At 34.9% G+C, this 24,982-nt stretch overlaps 1 protein-coding gene across 12 annotated transcripts in view; it reads right to left on the bottom strand.

Moving 5' to 3' along the window:
• LOC109544477 (protein alan shepard) overlaps positions 1-24,982 on the bottom strand; it is a 46,573-nt gene that overhangs the window by 13,559 nt on the left and 8,032 nt on the right. For 5 of the 12 annotated variants that reach the window (XM_019914674.2, XM_019914676.2, XM_019914675.2 and 2 more), the window contains exon 1: positions 16,967-17,047. The exons of 1 other annotated variant lie outside the window; for it this stretch is intronic. In XM_019914674.2, coding sequence (XP_019770233.1) covers positions 16,967-17,032 — 66 coding nt within the window. In that variant the 5' untranslated portion in view covers positions 17,033-17,047. Of the gene's footprint in view, positions 1-10,038; positions 10,102-10,121; positions 10,410-16,966; positions 17,048-20,396; positions 20,446-23,918; positions 23,924-24,507; positions 24,869-24,982 lie in introns of those variants that run through there. 6 more of the 12 variants (XM_048664085.1, XM_019914685.2, XM_019914678.2 and 3 more) reach the window with 6 other exon arrangements.

The following is a 24,982-nucleotide window of genomic DNA, read 5'->3' as shown; positions in this document are numbered from 1 at the left end:
TTCTCATTAAAATCAATCGTCAATCATTTCAAAGTTTAATTTAAAATAACTGTTGATGTGAGGATTCCAAGACGGACATGAATACGATTTCAATTTTTTTTAACTCGAAAATGGGACTTTCTAGGAAGAAAATGTAAGAAAGCTTTTGGAATTGAATTAGCAATGAAAAGGTACAACAATTTTTTTCAAATTTTTTAGCAATCTTCTCAAGTTTGTCACAGTTTGAAGCGCCCTGTACATATTTTCTATATCTGTTCTGATTTGAACAATTTATATTATAAAATAGTCTGAAAATATCCAGGGTGAAATTGGTATCAGGTTTGAAGACGTTATTTGAGCTTCCTTGAGCAGAAAAACAACAAAAAAAAAAAAATAATTTCGTTAATTTGTAGATCAAATTCACTTTCGTTTTGAATTTTAAAAAAATTCAATATTCTTTTCTTTGCGCTAATTTCCCTTTTAAAAATACGCGTTTTCATTTTCCTGCGATATCACATCACTACTTTCTGAGAAAAATTATAGCAATTCATCAAACTTACATATTAACTAGTAAGTTAAATTTTGTGCCTTAAAATGCATAGTCACAAATGCAGATAACCGTTTAATGGTTCTTTAAACTCTGAAGTATTTTTGATAAAAGATAATCAAACAAAGGCAGTTTTGTCTTCCAAATACGATGCAAAAAACCGCTGGATCCCGATGAATTCAAAACTCACGCGAATAAATAGAGCCCAACCGAAGAAATAATGAACAAAAAATTATGATCTGGATAAATCTGGAGAACCTTAAAAAAATGCATTTTTTTCTTCTTGCTAATTGCTGATCTCCATTTCATTGATAAGCACTCGAATTAAAGTCAACAAAATAATATCAGCCAAATGGCATGGTAGTTCAAGTACTCATTGGTAAGGTATAATAATAGAGTTAATCCGCAATTTGGACGCAAGGAATTGGCAAATTTGGAACAAACATCTGAGAAAAAAATATTAAAATATTGTCTCAAAAAAATTAAACCAAAAATTGAATTGAGAAAAGCTCGGGAAATTGCTTAAATTTGGATCCGTCGGATCGGCAACGTTCACCCAGCAGAACTTGATTGTGAAAACAAATTTTTGTGAAAAAGTGAAGTTTGCTTGATGTAGATTTTGTGTTCAGCAACCTTAGTTTACATACTTGCAAGCCAAAAATTCCGCAGATTAATTAATACTGTGTTGAAACTAATTCAAAATAGCTGTAGAACACGATACGAGAATAAGTGTTTGATTCAAATAAATATTCGCGAGCCTTCAGCTTTTAGCACACAATTTTTAACATAAATGTGAAACCTAACAAAAAAGGTTTTTTTTCAATTTTGTCTTAACTTTGGAGCAGGATAATTTCTGATTGTTTCAAGCGATTTGGTTTCTGTTTGAAGCCTTATCTAGTTCCATTTGTTTGTTCCGCGTCAATGTTTTGGTGAAAATGAAGCTCCTTCGATAAATTTTCTACAGGGCGGCAAATGAAAATGCAAAATGGCGCAAAGTTCGGCATACTTCTAGTTAGACGAAAAAAATGTTTTTTTGGATCGCAACACCAAAAGTTCAAAGATTAACAAAATAGCTCAAAACCGTTCTTGATTTTTTCGGAAATCTCGTCTATTTACAAGGTGGACTCAAAAAATAACCTTTCTGGTCTTGCAGGGATAACTTTTCTGATCTTGATCCGATTTTCACGATATAAGTTTACTTACTCTCAAATGTTTTGTTCATTAATGCACGATGCTTTTTTTGTCAATTCCACTATGAAATTTTAGCTTCAATCTGAGCTGAGATCAGATTTTCAAAATCGGCTCAAAAGAAAAAAATGATCACTGGAAGACCAACAAGTTGACTTTTTTAGGCGAAGCTGCTAATAAACGAAATGGTCAACAAATTTGAGGAATGAGGACCAAAAGTTGAAAAATAAACCAAATAGCTCGAAAAGGTTTTTGAATTTTAAGGTCCTGTCTTTTATTTACCAGGTGGTCTCAAAAAACACCTCTTGCAGCGGTAACTTTTCTGCTCTTGGTCCGATTTTTACGATATGGAGCTCATGTTGAAGTCAAAACTTCAAAATCAATCTAGTACGAAAATTCAGTATACTGGGTTGCATGAAAAATAAGTTGCAAAACAGACTCAAATCAGAATTGCCCCGGAAATCTGTGAGTCTAGCAGACTTTCAACTAAAGCGAAGTTCACTTTCAAATATTTTGTTAATTCATGCAAACCGGTATTTGGATTTTTTTCTGAAGTCGACTGGGAAATTTTAGCTCCAATATGATCCCAAAATTTCGAAAATGGTTTCAAGATAATAAAATGTAGGTATCACTGCAAGATCTAAATGTTAATTTTTTGAGACCACTGTAATAAACGAGATGGTGATGAGAATAAACGAAAAATTCAAAAGCGTATTTGTCGAACAGAGAACACGTGAACCTTCACCGGTTTTGCATTGTGCCATTTGCCACCCTGTAGGCACTTTATTTGAAGCATTCATTTTTTGCAAAAACACCCACTAACCGAAAAAAGAATCGCAGTAAATAATTCTTCAAACAGAAATAGAATCGCTCACACCAATCAGAATGTATTCTGTTCCAAAGTTGGTCCAAATTTGCCAGTGTAACGTTGATTCTGTTGTGAAGTTTATTTTAAAATTCTGAGTACTCTGAACTGAGATCCGTGATAGTTTTTTTTTAAGTTTAGACAAGCAACTGTTATGAGATGTTTTCCAGGTGCATAGCAATGTCGAAACTAAAATAATTAGAAATAAAAACACCTCTACTATAAGTATTTGGCTACTGCATGGCGGAAACTGATTCATGCCATGGACCCAAACGATATTTTCATATATCTCATCACTCTGCTACAAAGCGCGCTATCCAAATTATGAAAATATCAGCAAAATGCCTACATCGTCGATACACGATTCGAAACACCACAAAACATCTACATCCAAGAACGATATCGACAGAAGAAGATTAATGCTGAAGCCTAAAACTCCAACAGTGAAGAGTGCCCAAATGTGGCCAATAAACGATTAGAAGCGAAGAGAACAATGTTTCGCTATGCCTAGCGGCTGGTACCGTTAGGTTTGACCAAAAGCACACACACAAACAAGTCGAAAGAAACGCCATTGAAGAAGAACAATGCGGGCGACCCGACAATGCAACAAACACAAACAACGTTGGGTGTCGGAGTAAAAGTGGAGCAAGATCAAATCTGAATCCGGAGGACCTGGTGCGAAAGAGGAACAAGTGACTGTCGCTAATTTAAATACGATCCGCATCGTCAAGCAGACGAGCAGTGACCTTGGAAGGTCGACGAACGTTAAGTAGGTACTGCTCGCCTGCCTAGATTCTCTGCTACTTGCAATTTGCACTGTTGCCAACGTTATCAAAAGTGAGGGAACCTCGGGAGTACTGCCATCTTCAAGAACATAACCTCCACTCGGCTGAAACTTTGCACTTAATCCCAGAGTACCGAGATCCAAACATCTCCCAACATCCTAGTAATGTGGTGCAACTGGATGGTTCAGCGGCTCAAGTGGTACCCAAGTATTTATGGTTTACTTTCTCGAACTGGATTTATGAACGAAAAACGAATGAAAACACAGTTGGACGAAATTACATCCATAGAAAAACCAATGACGGATGTGTTCAGGACCTTTCTACCTGCCTTCACATTCGTCAGAAGATCTGGATGTTTTATCATCACTTCAATGAGTATCAAAAGACCCATCAAAGTGAGCACGCCACTGGCAAACCATCATTTTATATGAAAGTATGGGAATCTCAACATATCGGATGAATAGTGGCGAACCTTCACCGCACGATTGTAAGCAAAATTGTAAAGTCATCTGGACAAGCCCGTTTCATTTGGTGAATACATTAAACAGCAACCAACAACGTTAACAGTTAGAAAAATGTCGCAGATGGGTTAAGTAGCCCCACCTGCCTTTCAAGAGGCTACTCGGCAAGCCAAAATTCCAACCACTCAAGAATGGTTTGATAGTTTGAGCATCTCTTCTAGGCGAAAAGAAATTTCATAATTGGTCAACTAATTAAAATACCGGAAAAAACACTGCTGCTTCTGCCGATCGGGTAAAGGCTGTAGTGAATTTAAACACAATTTTAAAGAACATACAATTTCAAAGAACAAAAAGTGGACTACGTGACGGTGATCATGTGGTTCGAACTATTGCTCCCCAGTAGCACATTTATGGGTTCTAAATAGGATAAAAATGCGATTTGAGTCAACATTGTCTAAGACAGAGTGGATGGAAAAACACTAAAGAACATTAAACGTTTACTTCCGCAAACACTTTTTAAACGCATTGTCAGTAAAACAGTAAATACAGTTTTACCACAGAACGTTTCAGTGTCTTAAACTGAATTCACTGCCTGCAGACATTTCACGAAAAAATTCCCAAAAGCCTGACAAAAAAGCTTATTTCTTAATTTTCTTATGGAAAGTTGATGATCACAACATAAAAAAAACCCTTAAACAATATTTAATTATTTATCATAATGTCCAGCGCGATTAATGATGAAGAAATGAAATCGATTCGGTTCCATATGACATGCATCAATGAACGGACAAATCAACAGAAACTCTCAATAAGAAGTAGTGGATGGATGAATGTTGGACGCCGCTGATTCTTTACTATCTCTCTGTGCTGAAATAAGCGAAGTAAGCGACCTCGAATGTCCCAGATTCTCGCGTGTTGAAGAGGAAAACATTGGTGCACCTTCTTCGGCGGCATTGAAAGAATTCCATCGAGATCACTTATTAGAAAACACAATATTTACACCATTAGAAGAACAGAGTGTCTGTTATGCAGTTTATTCACTAAGTAGTCAGGAAGCTTGAATGCATACATACAAAGAGAATTCGATGAATATAATTGATGAGTTTGAAATGATTTTGACAATTTTGCATCAAAACGATATCAAAAGAAAAATCTTATTTGGCTTTTTTGCACAAAATGCACGCATATGAATTTGTTTCTTCCGGATTTGTACGCTTTAAATTTTATAACCGATGGAAAGAACATGTACACGGTTTCGCATTTGAAATGTTTGTCTAAAACGACGTTAAAAAAATTATTTTAAACAATAATGTTTGGAATTTTTTTAGTCAGTCGTAAACACGGACAGAAATACAAAAAGTACTCAGAATCGTTTGGCCCTTCAGATTTAACATTTGAAATGATTATGAAAAATGGACTTTGAACAAAAACTCAATAGCATTTTCAGGACACGTAGAACAATCTGAAACACGGACAGAAATAGAAAGTCGTCAGAATCTTTTGGCCATTCATTTTCAAAACACATCAGATATAAAAACTATTTTAACTATAATAACACATTTTAATTCATTTGAAACAATTGTGAAAAATTGCTTTGGGTGTTGAAAAAAACTAGCTAAACTGCATTTATTGACATTTTATTTTTTTTCATCAGAATATCTAACGTAAAGTTGGTGCCATTTTCAGGGTAAGTAAAACAGTTAAAACCAATCTTCAACACGGGTAGAAATACAAAAAATCTTGAGAATCATTCGGGAATACATTTCTATTACGCTTCAATTTTATCTTTGTTAAACACCCTCAATTCTGAAAAATGCTTAATGGTGAAGGGAGCCTGTCGAAACCATTTTAAAACGCCTAGTAATCAAACACTCTAAAAACAAATAAAGATTTTCGCTTCAATCCATAATCAGTAACAAGCCATAACGCAGGCAGAGTCAATTTCTGGCAAATAATAATAAAAAAACATAAAATCACGTTCAGTATAATACGCATCTGCTCAATTAGACAAATTGTTTAATTCCAGACTCAACATAAGTGCGAATTCAGTTCATCATTCAGCGCGAAATAATTGCGAAAATATAAACGATAAAATTGCAAATTGTTGCGCGGATTGTATACATTTTTTTCGTAAAACCTAATCTGAGTAGGTATAATTTCAGGGGCTAGTGCTATCGCCTCTATGAAAGTTAAACTAACCGGCTATTTGTGAACTAATTAAGTGACTATTAACATAACGGATTTTTTAGCGGGTTTTGATCATCAGCGAGAATTAGACATTAATCAACGGCCATGAACAAACGATCCATCATCTACGCGAAATGATTAAATTTAATAAGGAAGTAAGTACACTTGAGACATTAGCACGCTCTCCCGTTGCCAATTTGATGCGACTCGAGATGAATTGAACGCATTGTGACCAAGACAATCTGGCCAATTTCCATCAAAAAAATCAATAAAATCTTCAGTCGTTTAATGGCAACTTTAATGACCCAGAGAAAAACAAAGTCTGCTACTCAGACAGCTCAGCCCACCAACAATGAACACCTGACTTTATGATTCACCCGCATTGCTGCATATGAGGTCAAACAATCAGCATTTGAATTCCACGGAACGTTAATGATGATGTCATTCGAATTCCGGACTGACATTTTTCTTCAAATAGGCAGAGATAATTTTGTCTATAAATGTGGAAGTCAAAGAGCCAGGCATATCGAATGCATTATTCAGGAGAAGGAAGTTGCAACATGACGGTGCTTTGTTGTTGTTGTTGGACAACTCGCGTTTGTAATTGTATACGGGTGGTTAATTTATTCTCAGAAGTGGTGACTCAGATTGCGTTGCATTTATGACCCGTATTTCACTCAGCTTTTTCCAATCAAACGTGTGGAAAAAATCGTTGATTGCTACCAACTTGCTCTAAGGGGCCTCCAATTAGCCCAGACTTAAATCTATGTGATTTTGAAACTGCGACAAACTCCAGTCCAGATTGTATCGCAACTTAACTAAGAAATTGAAAAACTACAAACAGCAACAACTAACATAAGTAGGACAAAGTGTGGAATTTTTCAGGATTGAATAATAAACAGTTTGAGAAGAAAAAACAATGTATGCGTGGTGTGCATCAAGAACACATAAGCAAAAAACACAAGTTCACTTGTAGCTATAAAAAAATAAACAAACTGCTTAACAGGATCTTAACTTAAATTGACAAAACTTAAAGTATCAAGTTCTAGCTTTAAAGAAATATAAATTTAATCAAATTTGATGAAACAAGGCACATTTTTTGCTTTATTAATTTTTTTTTAATAATAAATAAAATCTTCCGCCTATTTATAAAATTCACTTTTAAGCTTGCCTCATGTAAAACAGTTTCTAGGTTTGAACAAAATCTGGTCCTTCCATACTTTCTAAATTGTTCCTTGTTAAAAAATTAATAACGAACAAACTGAAAAATAATAATTAAAGTAGGGCTTAAAAAGAAGACCTCAACTATAACAGAATTTCCTGTGTACTGTGCAGTAGGATAAACTCATGAAAATAAACCGACTGAAAATTTTCAAAAGATATTTATTAATTTGCCATTGCCAAAAACAAAAGACAATTTGTTTGATATTATGACTACTTCTAAAATAAATTAAAATTTCTGTCGACATTAATAAATCTATGGTAGTTATTTCCTTTTCTAACACACAATCCAACAATATTGCCAATTTTTTCAAGAATTCCAGAAGTTTGCTTTGTGTAAGTAGTCAATGGCTTGCACATTTATTTCTAAATAATCCCAAATATTTCACTTTCAGTTCCAATAATGTCCATAATGTTCACTCCGCTCTTATCCATAATCCGCGCAATAATTAAGCTCATCTTAAATAAAGACTTTCTTGTACTACAATAGCATATTATTATATGTTGTATATACAATATTATATTATATTATACATTTAATTTAACGCAATAATAAATCTACATTTTCCTAACTTAGTTTGCTCCAAAAATGTAATTTTAGGTCTTTTTGGTTTCCGGTACTTCAAGTCGCCGATCTGCATCAGAAATATATAAACCGCCTTGAGCATAGTAATACAAATCTAACACATTGACTCTTGGCGAATTTATTTAAGAAACTTTTTTTGTAATAACATTTAAAAATACTAGTCATCATTTTATCTCAGAAATAACTGCTCAGATGTTTGCGCCATATATACTTTGTATTTTTCGGCCACATTTTTGTAAGTTTCATCACTTTTCCTAATTCGATAAATAAAGTGGAAAACGAATGTTTTCCATTCTAAAAATTAACTTGTTGAAAAAACAAATCGAACATCGATTGCAGACAAATCCACAAAACCAAATGGCATTAAAAATTCGAATCTTCCGCAGCCAAAGACAAAATGAAACCGTAATAGACGGGCCATAGACATTTACATTTTGTCGCGGCCGATGAACTTTCGAAAACGCTGGAAGGTTCGTATCGCCAAATAAAATGCTGATACGCTTTGATAAAAGGAAAATACTGCTAGTTCGAACATTCCAATATCAATTTATTAATGTTGTAAGGCACGTATTGAAATCATTAAAGCAAAATGAAAAACAAGTAAATACTGACCATCTCTTACAACTTTTTCCTCTTAATTTCACTGTTAGTGTGTTAAATGTTTGCAAAATGTTCAAATGAGTCTTTCATCCGTCATGCCAAACAACAGCAACGCATTGAAATCAGAATAGTAAAATGTGAAACAAGTACTTTGAGCACTTTGGAAAAATGGATAACACAATTTTATGTGAGGAGGAAAATCAGCGATAAAAATAGTTAAAAAAAACTTCAAACCATCCAAAAAATATGCACTTTTTTGTCGTTCTATTTCTATTTTCCGTCTCAATTTCACTGCTTATTGGCTTTCCCAACACTTCCCCATCAACTTCAAACAATTAGTATTTGATGATGTAATGAATACAGCTATAAAAAACAATATTTCGGAAAAATTGTTAGTTTCTCGTTGTAATCACGGAAGTTATTATGTTGCATGGCACAATGAAGAACACGAGTTATTTATCTGTCTGTCTACGTGAGTAGCACTACAGGGTCTTAATAACAGTCCGAGGATTGAAAGATGTAAATCTTAATAGTTAATATAGCATTTAAATGGAGTACGCGTCAGTTAAATAGTCGTAATTTGAAGACAAAATATTCAGCTAACGCCAATCATAAACTTGCCCTGTTGAATTTATTACATCAATTGTTTGGAAATTATATAGCTTGGCAAGCGGTTTGCATTTTTTTATTATCATTTGACTGTGTATCTAACAAAACGGTATTAGCACGGACATTGCGATTGTCTGTTATTTTATCGCAATACAAATTGAATCAAAACATGTGTGTATTATAAATCCTTCATACCTTTCAAGAAAACTGCCAGTAATATGTAGGCAATTTAAATTGTTACATGTTGTAATCTCGTTAACGATTATTAAACTGTTAGCTAGATATTGAGTCATACCACAAAAACCAACAATCCCAGTGGTTTGTGATGATGTAACGGCTCTAATGGAAATAACAGATCTTTTGTCCAGGCGTTGATTTATTTATATGTGCCTCTAATTCTCATCCAGCAAAATCATTTACAGATTCAACGTTCCAAGTTTTACCACATGAAAATAATTATAACTCACCAAAAAGTGTTTTTCTTTAGTTTGGAAATTCCCGACTGTTTGCGTGCTCACTTATTAATAAATCATTAATATTCCATGTCTGTCTATTAAACTCACTATGGGTCTTCCGGGCCCTGTCTATCTAATTATTTAAATATGAAGCATGTTGTGTAAAATGGTTTCGTTGGATCCACTTCCTCAGGAAGTTGAGATTGGTTCTTGAACTTTGTGGGCAGTTCAAAGGAAGAGACGAACGTAAAAGTCCCGCTATGTTAATTCTGGATCGATGTCGAGGGAGCCTGGAAAGTTGCGAAGCGAAGCCCGAAAAACTATTGACTTGTCATTGTGGATGGTAAAATATTAGAGAAACAGGCCAAAGGCTGCGCCAGAACATTCTAACAACGTACTTCGAACAAAGAGCACAATGATGCCAAAATCCAATGGATAGGAATCTTTCCCAAAATATGCCACGTAGCTACCCTATGAAATGTGAAAGTTCAACAATCAGCTACAGAATAACCGGCCTTTGTAGGCAACTGGACGGAAAAATACAGGTATACTTACATATAGCTACTTCTAACTGATCCAGTCGATAATTTACAATGTTTTTGTAAATTGTCAATTTACATGAAAACAAATCAACATACCTCAAAACTTACAACACGATTAGTCATAACAGCAAAGAATGCTCACCTATGGCGATTTCCCGGAAAATAACCAACAGTATTCATTAATCCAGCACAGACACCAGATCAATTTTCCACACCAGAAAAAGTCGAACAGAACGCGAAATCAACATTCAAAATACATGCAAAAAACAGACGATGACACAAACACATGCATCCATCCATCACATGATTTGGGATTTCCGACCAGAATCTATATATATGTATGTAAATAAATATAAACGTTCAGGACAATGTCCGGCTTTGGACTGAACGAAGGAATATGTCGTTTAGCGCACACTATCTCAGAAGGAAATAGGCAGTGTTGCGCGAGTGAACATTGATCATCCTTGGATCTGGGAATTTTCATACAAACTCATTGGTTAGAAGGTGAATCAGCATGTTTAAATGTCTGCCTTTTATAGATAGGCCTTCACGATATCGGGATCGCCAAACGCCTCAAGTCTGATTTTTTGTGATATTACACACTTGTGATACGTTCTTCCGAGATTTTTTACCATTTCTAAATTGCTTCAATAGATAAATCGAGATGTTTAATAACTTCTAAAATTTTCCAATAGTTAATTTACGGTTTAAACCGTTTCTAAATTTTTCAATAGTTAAATGGAGATTCTTAATAAGTTCTAAAGTTGTTTAATAACCAATTCGAGATTCTTAGTTGCTTTCGAATTTTTACATTAGTTAAATCTGGATTTTTAATGGGTTCTAAAATTTAGCTCAGCCCAGGATCAGAGCCAGCTTTTTTCCAGTCAAGATAAATTCGTCACTTTTACACGATACTCAAAAAAATTACATATTGAGAGTTTTTCACACGAATGAACTTTGAAGTATGAAAGTGAAGAGAGCATTGAAATGAAGAAAAAGCAGTTTTTAAGTCCATATTTTTTTGCGATAAAAATTCATTTTGCTGTATATTTCAACAAATTCATTATTTATGGCTTTAGTTGATTAAAACTTAGATAATTTTACCAAAAAAAATTAACTACCATTGAATTTCGCAAATATCTAGAAAACCTAAAGGTTGTGTCGTTTTTCAGGAGCTCTTTCTATGCTCGACATTGGATTTTAATAAAGCTTGACTAATAATCACATTATTAGAATAGAGTTCTATAAAAGCAACCAGAACTAACGGAGATCACAAGAATTTTGGGTGCAGAAACTTGAGCTTTCCAACTTTGCATGATCAGAAATCTGCAATATTTCAATCCGGCAACGCGGCGCCGTGAAAATAAATGAAAGGAGATCATCCAAAGATCATTAGAAACTTACTAGGGGACGTTCGTCCGTGTAAAATGCGGGTGGGGTCCTCATTTTTTGAGTTCACCATACTAATTTAATCACCAACGTAAGTCAATGTCCTCAAGGGTACAATAATGAACCGCAATAACAAACCATTAATGGAAGGGGACAAGAAAAACCGTTTTCAAACCCTTTTTTTGAGTATTTCGCATCAAAACTTTTGTATGTTAAAAAGAGAATTTCCTCACGCCTTCTATTACGGAGTGATCAAAAGTGCTTTTATTTCGCAATGCAGAACGAATTCTTTATCAGAAGGTAATCATGAGCAATCACCTAGACAGTCTACGGCACCCATATACTCAGCTGAAAAAATTCCAATTAGTAAAGAAATTACTTTGGAAAATTAAGTTTCATTTTAGTTTAAAATTTGTGCGTTTGCAATCATCAAAAAAGGTACTTTTCCATTTTAATAATTGATGCACTTGGATTTTACTTTAACATGTAAAATAACGAATTTCTCCTATTATATACCTAAGTCGTTTAGTCATTTCATATTATTCATAGAAAACCAAAAATGTCTGGAACATTTACAAAGATTTGAAAATAACATATTTTTGCGAAAATCACTTTTGCTCATCAACTTCATCTTTAAATTATTCAGATTTCTGCAGGTGATTTTTTCAACTGTTTTTAAACTACTGATTTGCTAGAAAAAAAAAACCTAATTTGTTAAAGAATTAACTGAAAAAAATGCTTAACTGCTCAATTACAAATGTTGTAATTTTTAAATTCTTGCTTCGTCTTCTATTAATTCAACTAAAATTATTTCGAAAACAGTCGAATTTAAGTATAGAACATAAAATGTATTTAGGACAAAATACCATCACAAACAACACAGAACAAAACTGTGTTATAAAATGTAGGTTTTCCCATTAAAAAAATTAATTTTCCGGCAACGTACTTTTAAGATACCATGTTTGATTAATTGAGGTTTCGAAAAATGTGCGTCTAAAAATTGACTTGAGCAAAAGCTTTGGAGAAGAGACTAACTTTCAGTTTTTGTTTCAAGCTTACTCATCATCAGTCTGTATTAGAAGACGTCAGGAAATTCTGCCCTTTTAAAGGATTGAGGATTTAGATTCTATAAATACGTGAAAGTTTAGTGGCTTAAATTGAAAAGAATTGTTCATTAGAGATCCCAAAGGCTTAAAGTTTCTGTTTAGATAAAAACTAAATTTGAAAGTCATCTTTGGTGGGCTAACAACATCATAAGAATGTCATGTCAGTTCCTAGAAAGTGCAAAGATTAATCGGATGTATTTTTAGAAAGCAATGAAGCAACTCTTGAGAGATTCAAAGTTATCATAAATCTTCTAAATAAGTCTTTCTCTCCTATTTTTCATGTTTCGTGTTACTTTTCGAATATCAGTAAATTAAGGCCATTAGTTTTTCAGCCCATTAGACCCTCAATTTTTTCTGAATACTATTTTGTAGGTCTGACCTAATTAAGACAAGTTTTTTCTGAAGTTTTCCTTAAACATGCAATTGAGCTTCGCTGGCACGCAATGGGGGTTTTTCCCTAGCCAATTGAACAAAATTTTACAAATAAAATTAACGTTTTCGTGTTTTTCTATTAAGAATTATGCGTTTAAAAAATACATAAAGAACATGTCAACTGACACAATGAAGCCAGTTATTACTGAAAGTTCGACTCTACTGGACGCAGCATGGAGCCGGAAACGTAGGCCAAATGATTACCAAACTTAAGCACCCTTAGCTAATAAGGATCCATCGAATTTCAGTTAATAAATTAAGCAATTAGTTGGAAGCAAAATAAACTATTTGATTTTCCGAGAAAAATTGCACGCTGTAATCCAATTAAGCTCTCAAAACACGCAAGGATGCTATAACCCATAAAATAAATAATCAATTATTATATGAACCTTGCAGGTTTTTGGCACCGACTGGAAATTAATAGTTATTCAAGGTTACTTGGGCTTAGATCAGGGGCAAATGTGAAAAGTGTATGAAATTTTGCATTTGTCGAAGCAAACTTGCGACTTCGGTGAAAATCCCACAAAATCAAGCGCCACTTGGAAGTGATTGAACTCCTAAACGTTCTATTCCGAAAAAAACACAATCCAACAAACAAGTTGCATATTTTCTTCAATTTATTTTCAAAAATATTGATGTAAACAAGAAAAGTGGGGTATTAAAAATGAATTAATAACCGACAAGACCAGAAGTAAATTGATTGTGTTTTCCAACAAAAATATGAACGAAAGCACTATTGAACCAGTCTATTGATGACGGCTTCTAAACATAATTCAACTTTAATGGAGAACTTCAATAATAATTTATTTACTTCCGACGCTTGTCTTTAACCGAAAAACTATCCTAATGGATGTGTGAATCGCTTAAAATAAAAACAATAAAACATTCTCGTCTTAATCTATCTACAGGAGAATATAGATAAAACCTTCTTTATTAAGGGCATTAAATAATTTCTTGTTTTTAATAATACAGTCGCAATCGCTCCAGGTTCAACATACATGCAGTTTAATCCTAATATTAAAATTGAATGCACCTTAATCAAAGCGCAGTATCAAAGACCCTTATCCAAACATTTGTGGAAAGATTAAAACGAAAAAGTAGCCGTTTATGAGAACAGCAGGCTCAAAATTTGGGACTTTGAAATCGTCCATTCAACTGTGAAATGTGTTAGTTAAACATCGATTATTTATGCGTCGTTTCAAACATATCACCGAATCATCTGCGAGTCAATGATGTCTATGACCGTCTTCGAAAGGGGCGCCGCTGCTGGTCAAGTGACCAAGACAGCAGAAATCGTTCTTCCGATCGGGCAAGAACCGAAGAATGTTAGGTATGCGATTACAGTAAGTGACACAGATGCCAGCCGAGGTTGTCGGCCATTATTAACTCTGTTAATCGCTTTTCCATTCGGTTTCCTCCCCATCGGAAACCGACAAAAATCAGCAATCGAACGGCTTTTTTTCAATTGAGGAAGCATTCCGTTATACCCGAAAAAATTGACACTCAAACTGGTTGCAATTTGTCGGCTTAATGAGCTCAACTGAGAACATTTGCAATCACTGCACCCTTTTCACTTAAAAATCGTTTAGCTCCAAGGTAAGTATTTTAGTGACCATCTATTGGTGTTTCTTGGCCACTTCCTTCATTACGCCCAAGTCCGTTCCTCGAGTTGAATACACTCATTTAAGGAGGATAGAAAAAATGTGAAATTTTGCCTTTGACGTCAAAGATCTACCTACTAATGAAAGGTTTCATTCTCACGAAATCAGGCTACCATTCTAACATTTCACCTGCTGCATGAATACAAATAAAATAAGCTTCTAGTGCTTAAACGGAGAACTAAATCTGATTCTAAATCCCAAAAAATAGGGGACAGATGAAAGAAGTTCAAAAGGTCAAAAAAGCAGAAAATGGAGAAATGAGAATAATGGGAGAAATTGCTTCTGAAAATGAAAATTCTTGAAATTGAGGCAATTGCATTAGAGGTATAATCAACATTTTCATATATTAATAGTAGATATGCAATGGAAACTTTAAATTACTTTAGGCTTTGGTGAAACTTATATAGGAATGAGTAGAAGAAATTTGCCACTTGAGGGAAGAACCAGAATTTTTGAAACCGTCTAAAGTACGTCATCAGTTGAGTTTTACGGCATTGTAAAAATTAAATTTAATGCAGCACCTAAAAAAAGGTACAACAAAAAGCGAAATTTCGCTAATTATCCTCGCAGTGCGAATTGAAATGCTTTGGTTCAGTCTTCGGTAAATGTCAAGGGCAGCCCAGACCATGAGATGAATGTGTGAATTAAATAGCAAAAAGCTACTTCTAAAACAATGGAAACATTTATCTGTTGATAAAACGAAGGAAAATAGAACTATGGATAATCAGAAACACTGCATCAAATTGAAAAATAAAAATAGTGATTTTATATTCGCCTTACAGAGGAAGGGATTTTGGACTACAACCAAACAAAATAAACTTCAGACTTAACTAAAACCTAAAATTTGCTTAGAACATTTAAAGTTTCTGCGGTTAAAATTCCACTGGCTGTAAAATTGATTTCTTAAACTGCCTTTTTAATAAATCAATATAAATGCCGAATGATTCTGCACCGATAATCTGGCATATTAAAATGATTTGTTTAGTTTCTCTCTAATTCCACAATTGCGTCAACGACGGAAAATATTATTATTCAATTATGAAAATCCCATTAGGCTAATACCGATATTAAGGCAAATTGCTGCGAGCAAACATGGGACCAGAAATGCAAACGAACTTTGAACTTACACTATAATAATCAATAATTTCTCAGACGATAGCCCGACTATCTGTACAATGAGTAATTATTAAGCCATGGTGTTTTGAAGTAACATTGAACATTATTAAGCGAATGGATACCACGAAATAGTTGTGCAATCTAGCGAGCAGTTTTATGGAAAAATAAACATTAATATCATGGCTTTAAAGTATGAATCAGATGAAGAACTGGACTAAAATTAAAATGCCAGTCGCATTCAAGGTAATTGGAAAAGTGATCTACGCCAATCAGGAGTGTGAAAATCCATACAAAATTATTATAGTTCTACTAAATGTTCAACACTTACCATCGTATGAAGATTAATAAATTTCCTACTTCCGCAGCCTTTGAGGCACTCTACTGGTAACGACACTTTTTCGACTGAAAATTTCTTGAAGAGTTTATCTTTCCACAATACCCCTAGCTAATCTTATCACCCAAATTAAATGGCCATTAAATATCGATAAGTTACTTTGCCCCTCTGAGCAATTCTGGAAACCGTTGAAACGTTGCACTAGCTAGCAGGTTTATTCAGGCCAAAACAACCTACTAGGTAATTTTTGATTTATTTAGTTAGATGTTAAGTTATAAGAAAAAAGTGGCTTAAAACTTTCGTTATCTTAATGATTGCTTACGCACACCATCGTCGAGGTTGGCATTTATTTTCAGTCTTAAAAATGCGAAGCCTTATCAAGGTTCCCTCCCACAATAATGACAAAAGAAGTTGCTTCCATTTAATTTGTTTTTCTTGCAACTGCCGATTTTCAACTAATAAGCAATAAATGCATCTGTGCACGGTCAATCCGATTACCCAATCCTACAAAGGGTTCCTAAACATAATTCTAGCAAACAACGCTTTGTCCATGCAGCTTAACATATTCTTTTATGCCACGGAGCACAAAGAAGGCATAAATAAATTCAATTTCCTTAATTTTGTAACATGTTTGAGATGGAATTGTTAGCTTCCTGGAAGCTGCCTGATTTATCTCTGCTGCTTAGTATTCTAGGTATATCCAAACAAAACTAGATCACAACAGATACATATTTTCAATTTCATTAAAGCCTATGAATCGAATTAGATGTGGTCCCAACTATATAAAAACGACAAACAATTCAGTTGGGAAAAAACACGACAATCGGACCCACATCTTATTTCCCACGAAAAATTGGTGAATTTATGAATAAAACCTTATTCGACAGCAGATTATCAACTCACCAAGCACTTTTTAGCACAATTTATCAAGGCACTTGAAAACAACATCAGATGCCTTTGCCGAGACATAATAGATGTTGGGAATTCCGATTTCATGCCGAATGGCCGACCTCGACTCCGTTCACGTGGTTATTTTTGTCCAGTTATTTTGCTCTGACTTGATCTTTGTCAAAACCGTTAAAGAAACGACACCTGGTACATCAGGTGGCATTCATGCGATCCGAAAGTTTAGGGAAATTGTACGGAAAAACCCCCGCTCTATATCTCAATCACTCTTGTTGGAGCATCAATGTTGATTAACGCAAAAATTGAAAAAAGCGCAATTTTTCCAACTCGAGGAAAGAAACCTAAAAATAATTTTGGATTGTAGGTACGTACTAAAAGCCAAAATCATCGAAAGAACTTTGGGGTTTTTACGCCATCGTGGATAAGAATTTCTTGCTGACGTTTCGCAAACACGAGTGGGCATTAGAAACGCGAGAAAAACATTAGTTAATCGATAAAACATATTTTTCGCAAATAATGAAATTAGAAAATTTATTATATGGGAGAAATGCAAATTGTTGTTCGGACAGTTACATGCATTATAACCATATTACAACAAATTACATGAAGAATTCCTCGTATGGCAGATGACCATTTCATTTGGCTGCTGATAGCTTTCCTGGTGAGAAGCAGATGGTTGAAATGTAAGCGATGTTAACAAAACAATATCTCGGCAAATAATTGTAAATTAAATACAAAAATTCAAATATAATTTCCTAAAATTTGTTACATTCACTTGGCTTAATTTGAAAATAAATGCCGCATTTTATAGTTCCTGACATGAATAAATATTGATTCCAACAAAGTCTAAAAAGGCACACAACAGGCAGAGAAGTCTTATTTAGACAGTTTGATCTAAGCAGTAGCCACATAAATTCATCAGTGTGAACTGCTGAAATCTATTGAAGACCGTTTCAATAGCCACCACCCGCGATCTTCCAAGAGAAGACGACAAGGGCAGGGCCTGACTACACTGAGAAAGGTCATAGAAAAGTGTATCCTGAACCACCTACAGGATACAACAGAGAACAAACAAGTGCTGCTGGATGAGCAACATAGATCTAGGAGCCGTCTTCCTGGATATGGTAGAGGCGTTTGACAACGTTTGGGATCAGGGCCTAATCTGAGCTATCAGATGAGCCAGTATGCCATATATGATATAATTCAACATTAATGAGCACCAACTTCTACAAAACCAATGGGCAGATGGGACTGGTTAATATTTATTTTAATTGTTTAGCCATTGTCGCGCTAGATATAGCAGTTTTAGGATCTTGAGACCCCTGAGAACACTGAACAATAACGAATACGGAACCAACGTTTCAATTAAGATAAGCAGCCGATAAGGAAAGGGCATAATCTGAAGGAACCGGAAACGAATAAACCGGGTACTTAAGTGAAAATAAGCAATTTCCAAGTCAACTCGATGTTCGATTAAGAACTTGGCTAGCGCGCTCTTGCAAAAGCAAAGTCGAGTAATCGCGAATATCGCCATCCTCGAACCCGGATGCTCTTCGTCAGTAGAAACTACGCCTTGGGTCGTGTGTTGCACTTTTATTAATGGTGCGCGGTGAGAGATCGATATTTTCATTCATAATTACTTTTCTCTTCTAGACCAACAATCTCAAGGCAAAAAATGCTGCCATTAACAATGATCTATAATTATTATTGAGAACCGACACTAAACTATGAGATCCAATGGGAAGGTACATCTTGTGCGCCAATCAAGATGCATCAGCCGCAAAATATTAACATTTTTATAATTTGACACTTAAAGTCTTTAGGAAATTGTCCAAAATCTGCATACATAAAAGTTATCAACAGGTTGAACATATTTCGGAAAACTTTTTTAAAAATTAATCCACATTTACTAATTAACTTTTTTAAGTGTACCTAAATTTAGTGTAGTAATTTTGAAAATAAGAGCGGCCAAATAGGTGAACCTTACAAGTCGTTACCTGCGGTAGGAGACCAAAGCGAAACCAGCATTGATAACCGCTCTGAACGTTGAATAAACATGGATATGGATACATGTTAGTGCAGGAATTGTAGTTTTCACTTATGAAATCTTGAACATTACATAAACATTGCACTAAACATTACACTAAACACACACGCACAAAAATGCACAAACTCTAGCTCACGAAAACACGATGCGGACAGCTGACCAACAATTCTTGTAGGAGACTAGTGAAGACCTAGAGTCAAATTGATCTACTGTAAGAGTGGCACCGACAACGAAAATGGCCTACTAAATTGGACATTTTTTTTGAAAACTACCTGAATGACTACAATAGAGTAACCTCCAACGCAGTTCACGAGAGAGAACACACTAGAATTGCAACGGTTTGAACAATTGCCAAACTTTTCCTGAAAAACCATTAGAGGTGTGAAATTTACCAAGAAGGTGCAGTTTGTCTTGAAAAACACCCCCCTATTCGAATCCTGTTATTTACCAGATTTGACAATATTATCAACATATTAACAAAATGTTCTTTTAACCAAGGATAACAATTTTTCAATGAGCTTTTTCCGAAGTATTGCTGTTAATACTCAAACAACAACTAGCACTTTCCGTGCAACTTTCTAGGAGAATTTACAATGATTGCATAAAAAATAACAGTTATCCGTTCATCGTTGTTAACGAAACGATTATAGCCCGCCTATCCATTTAACCGTTCCTACTTTAATGGAAAGATGGACGGACGGAACGTTTGAAACTGCCATAAAATGCAAGTTTTAACATGTCGTAAATTAATTACAACGTTAATAAGAAAAGCATCAAGACTGCATAGAATCCAGGTTTTTCAGTGAAGTTGCTTTAGCAGGTTTGACTCATTTAAATAATTAATAAAAATTGATATGGATTAATTAAATAAAGTAGAATGGATGAAACGGCTTCTACAAAACTGTGCGGTTGTGAAACTAATTTCTGGAAATCCCCTATTTATTTTATAAAAATTACCGCTACGAGAGTTGAATAAAAACAATGTATAAACCAGGCGCAATTTTATAAAATATATTCAAACTTGTTCATAAATTGCTAAAAACCAAGAGCAAAACTTAGACATTAAATTGTGTAGTTGAATCAAATCCATTCTCTTCAAGTTGTTAAGTGAAAATTTAAGATTTCGAATCCACCAACAAAAAATCGCTCAATCAATAGCCATTAAATCAGAATACTGACACGCTGATTAAATTAGTTAATTAATGCTTTTACACTGATCGCTTGTCTATTTTCGATTTTTACAGTTAGTCGAATTAAGCGAACTTATGTCTGTGTCAGATGACAATTTTTGTTCGATCCAATGCCTGAATTTTGCTCTCGCAAAAAAACAAGTATAAAATCATTTAATGGTCAAATTTTTGTGAGATCTCTAAATCATACCCTTCTACTGCCGGGTAGACTGCGCCAGATTGACTGTCTCTTTACGTACCTGAAACAAAAAGAAATTATATGAAAAATAAATATAAAGAGCAAAATATGCAAAAAAATGGTAAATACATTTGGCATCAGAAAACATTTAACTCAAGTTCTTATTATTAACGCACATAAACCTGCTTTGCTTGTGTAGTACTTAATACTTCATGTTTACATGTCATACATGTTTTGTTGGAACGCCGCAAAATTTAAAATTCGTTCAAAGTGTGGGCAACAAAAAAAACGTCGATAATCACTATTCCAGACGCTAAATTGATTAGAATCGGGAGTTGAAGCTAGAAACTAGCTTGCATTTTTCGAATAACTATTGCAACAAGTAATATTTAATGTGCCTTCAACAATAAACAAATACTTGTTATCAGTCTCGTAAAACATAACTGATAAACACCAGTTAATATCTGCTTAAGTGATGATTCATATAAATACATTTCGAACCAAACAATGATGGTACTAATAATTGATTTGTGAGCGCAAAAATACGCAGCAGATTGAGACGATCGATAGCTTTAGACCGCAAATCCGAAACACCCTGTATGCTTTTACTGACCTTGACAACTGGAAATTATATAATAAGTTAGCAGGTAAACAGAGGAATTTTAAACAATTCATGTATCACCAACCACACCGCAAGTTGGTGCAAACTCCCACCCTTCACGAATGTTATTCAACAGTACGATTAATACGGTATTCATAATTGTTATCGAATACATAATTCTACACAGAAACAATTAACGAAATAACTGAAATGTGTAGGAATGACGCAAAATGTGACTTTGCATTAAAGTAACAAGCTTTAAAATTACATTGTGCTTAAAGCTTATTGAGTCCTAAAGCACTGACGTTACTTGTTCGAACAAACGACCTCATTTTCCTGGGGTCTTGATTTTTCGATAGAATTCACTGCCTGGAGCTTTATAGCGCGAGTGAATGGAAGAATGTTTCACAAATGACAGTTTCATCATTAAGTTGAAAAACGGGAAATGCGCTCAAATGAGGAGGGTAAATAGAAGCGATTATAAAGAGCGCTGAGTATTAAATAAACCGATTGGAGTACTTTTACCAGCGATTGCAAAAAAAGCAATCTATTTAAAATGGCAGTTGATTTTCTAAAAAAAACTGTTTTCAGATTAAGTTTAAGGCGCTTTTTGCTAATATTTGAAGTTGAGGTCAAATTTCCTTCTTCCGAAGTCGATTTAGCTTCAATTTTAAGCGACGTAAACTGTCTTTAACTTCCGCGAGTTTTGGAGTTATTAGTTTTCTAAAATAATTCGACTGAAAGTTTAGAAACTTCGCCAAACTTCCTGACCAGCAGTTATAATCGATTCAAACTGTGGAAACTTGCGGTTTGAATTGATTGACCTCTTGCAACCTTCTTCCATCGTTAATTGTAACTTTGCTCTTTCCGGAAAATCCACACTTTCAGTCATTCAACAGATTGAGTTTGGAAAACTGTACATTTAAAGAAACAGTGCAGCATTAGAACCGCCGATACTCATCGAAAAAAGTTTGGAAAATTCCGTAAAATCAAACAGCCCTCTGAATTGATTGAACTTTGTCAAAACTCAAAATGTTTCTTTGCTCTATCGATATCCAAAATTTCTTCATTCAAAATGTTTCAATGATCGGAATCTGGAAGTTATGTATCTTGAAGTCTGAAATATCGAATCAAAATCGACGTTATTTAGTCTAAGAGAAAGTTGGCAAAATGTTTTGCCTGTTTCAAACATGCCTAGAAAATGATAAAAACCGATCTTTACGGTCTTCAAGGGTTTACTTCATGGCGCCGCTAGAGTTCGGACAGATTTCGGAAAACCAACATTTCAACAATTCAACCGAATGCGTTAGTTTCAGGGGTGTGAAGGTCGAATTTGGGACACACTTAATATATATCACTTTCTCTAAGGGCCCCTGCAGACGGTCGACTTAATATATTATTATCTTGTATTAGTATTTAAAATAATGAGTTCCATTTTCAGCGTCAAAACTGCAGTGCGGATGCCCTAAATGAAGCAACTGGATATGTTTGAACATCAAATCCTCAATTTAATAACAAGAAACGGCAGGCAGCAATTGATTTTACAGAAATTATTGAAAAATCTCAAGTTTAGAGATTGTCAAATATATGAATCAATCACCCACTGTCCATAAAGCATAGAACAAACTCGATCAAAATGCGAGGATTTTTGCTTTATTCAAATGGCCGCACAGGATTTTCAACTGAAAATACAGCGCGTTCGAAAACTACATGAAAAACACTCGAAAATGTGTTAAAATAAAGGTTACATTTGCAAAGTATGTAGTTGCATTATTGCTAAGACGCTGCAGTTTGAAGAAATTTATTGAACCGAATGAGATCATTGTCTGTTTGCTATTTGAATTCCGCCTGATTTTCTGATTAATGGTAAAATCTAAGTTTTCAAAAACACAAAAATTGTTTTTTCAATTTTAATTTTAAAATTATTGACGCGTACATTTCCATCGTCTAATAAGGTCCAGCAGTATTATTTGCATATTCTAGCAAAAGTATAAGGAACGTTTTTTGGTATTGAGCGAAGTTGTTTACCGAGAACTTGGTATTTTTTGTTTCTCTAAAATAGAACATTATTCTATCGCTTAGAACACTTTGAACAAGTGTTAAAATAATTAAATCAGTTCTGTTATTAAGAATTAATGCTTTTTCACGTTTTTTTTTTATGGTAAATAATTATTTGTACAGAAACTGTATGCCTGACAAAAACTTTACAAGAGCCAAAAAAGTTTCAAAAGAAAATCAGCTGAAAGCAGGAAAAAATTTAAACTATTCGTACAAGGGTGACAAAACTACAAACATTTATTGAGGAACCAAGTGTAATTTTTACTATTTCCACGCATTAAAAAAAGATCACGCCTACATGAAAACACGTCAATTTATCTAGTATTTGTTGATTCCAAAATTAGTGAAAATCGATATTAGCGTTTAGAAACTATTGGGAAAAAATTATATAAATTTGAGAACTTTGACGTCCTGTAGCGACAAAATGATTAGGAAGTTTGCCTAAATTGTCTTATTTTCAAGTAAGGAATTGTGGTTCGTTGTACAGTTAATGATTGCGGCTGCAAAAATTTCCGCCATTGTAACAATTAAGGTGAAATGCCCAAACAGCATCCAAAATACGATAAAAACGTAAACAATACAAAGTCGACAAAAGTAAAACTAATTTAATTGCCGACAAGTTTGTTAGTACTGGAATGAAAACGAACTTGACTTCACTATGGACGTTATTTTAAAATTGGATATGTAGAGTATATTACAGTTTGGAAGTCAAAATAGATCAATTTGGATACCGGTGCAATATGAGTGCAAAATTGCTTATGTTCCAGTTGTACAAAGCATTGGCTCCTAAGTTTATGCGTTAAAAACGGTGGAATTTTCTTATCATATTTAAGGGCTGTAAGAACAGATTGAATGATAGTTTTCAAAAGGCTTACGAGTCTCACAAGACAAAAGTCGTCGTCTTGATCTCGCTGATCACTAGTAAGGAACAACAATAAATGCGGCCGTTGTAGCGATTCGAATGCTCTTGAACGAAAATTTCCGAGCTCCTTCAGTATTTTCGTTAAGGTCGTAACTTCCACGCACTTATTGATTGTTCGCTCGACATGTTGGGGTTGCAGAAGCGTCGCAAGCGATTACATCAAAGCTCGACACCCACGCAATTGCCGAATAAAACATATGGACTGTGGAAGGAAAATTTTGTGGTAGAAACGCAAAGATTCCACTATTCATGCGGGAAAAATCGATCGCCATGGTCATGCACTTGGCAATAGTCGAAATAACAAGTAAATGCAACATTGCGACCTTGGCAGGTGAGAAAGAGTGGCTGTAGTCGCAAGATATTTGAAATAATTCAGCACATGCAGAATATGCGTGGCGTGACATAATTTCCAGCGATGCGATAAGCTGATATGCAAATGTGCACCCATTCCGACTATTACGCGATCAAAAGCCGAATATTGTGGGCAATTAGCCGGAATGTGGCGTGCGATTGGTGACTAGGACTGGCTCAGGCTGACCTACCGTCATCTTATTGTAATTAATCTTATTCCTAGGAGTTGAAGAAGTACTACTATTATCCATTCGAACCGCCATAGTAGAAAGAAGTATCACAGATTAGGTTGCATCAATAAGTCGGGGTGTGTCTGTCTCCTGCCTACTCAAGTATCATGGCGCACTATTCGGAGGTCATCATCTCGCGGCACTTTTCGTTCGTTTTTCAGTACCTGGAGGTGATGTTAGGGACCGTTGTGGAGGATTGGCCGCCAGCGTCCGCGAACGCGTCCACAATACTTTTCATTCGCCACTCCCCTCGGTTAATCAGTCGGACACCATTTTGAATTTGTCCGTCCCGACAGTCGACACGTTTCTCTTTTTGTTTGCAGGGGGCGCCTGTTCCTGCGACGCACAGCGCCGCGCATTTAGCCGGCGCCGGCTCGGCATCTGCAGGTTGATGCTCGCAGGACGTCGTCTACTCTACCAGGGTTCACTCAAAAAT

This window comes from Dendroctonus ponderosae, unplaced genomic scaffold, assembly GCF_020466585.1.
Source record: "Dendroctonus ponderosae isolate FM_Combo_2020 unplaced genomic scaffold, Dpon_F_20191213v2 Dpon_F_20191213_2, whole genome shotgun sequence".
NCBI classification, from domain to species: Eukaryota; Metazoa; Arthropoda; class Insecta; order Coleoptera; family Curculionidae; genus Dendroctonus; species Dendroctonus ponderosae.
The sequence above is the reverse complement of the archived record's forward strand: the minus strand, read 5'-3'. Positions and strand labels throughout refer to the sequence as shown.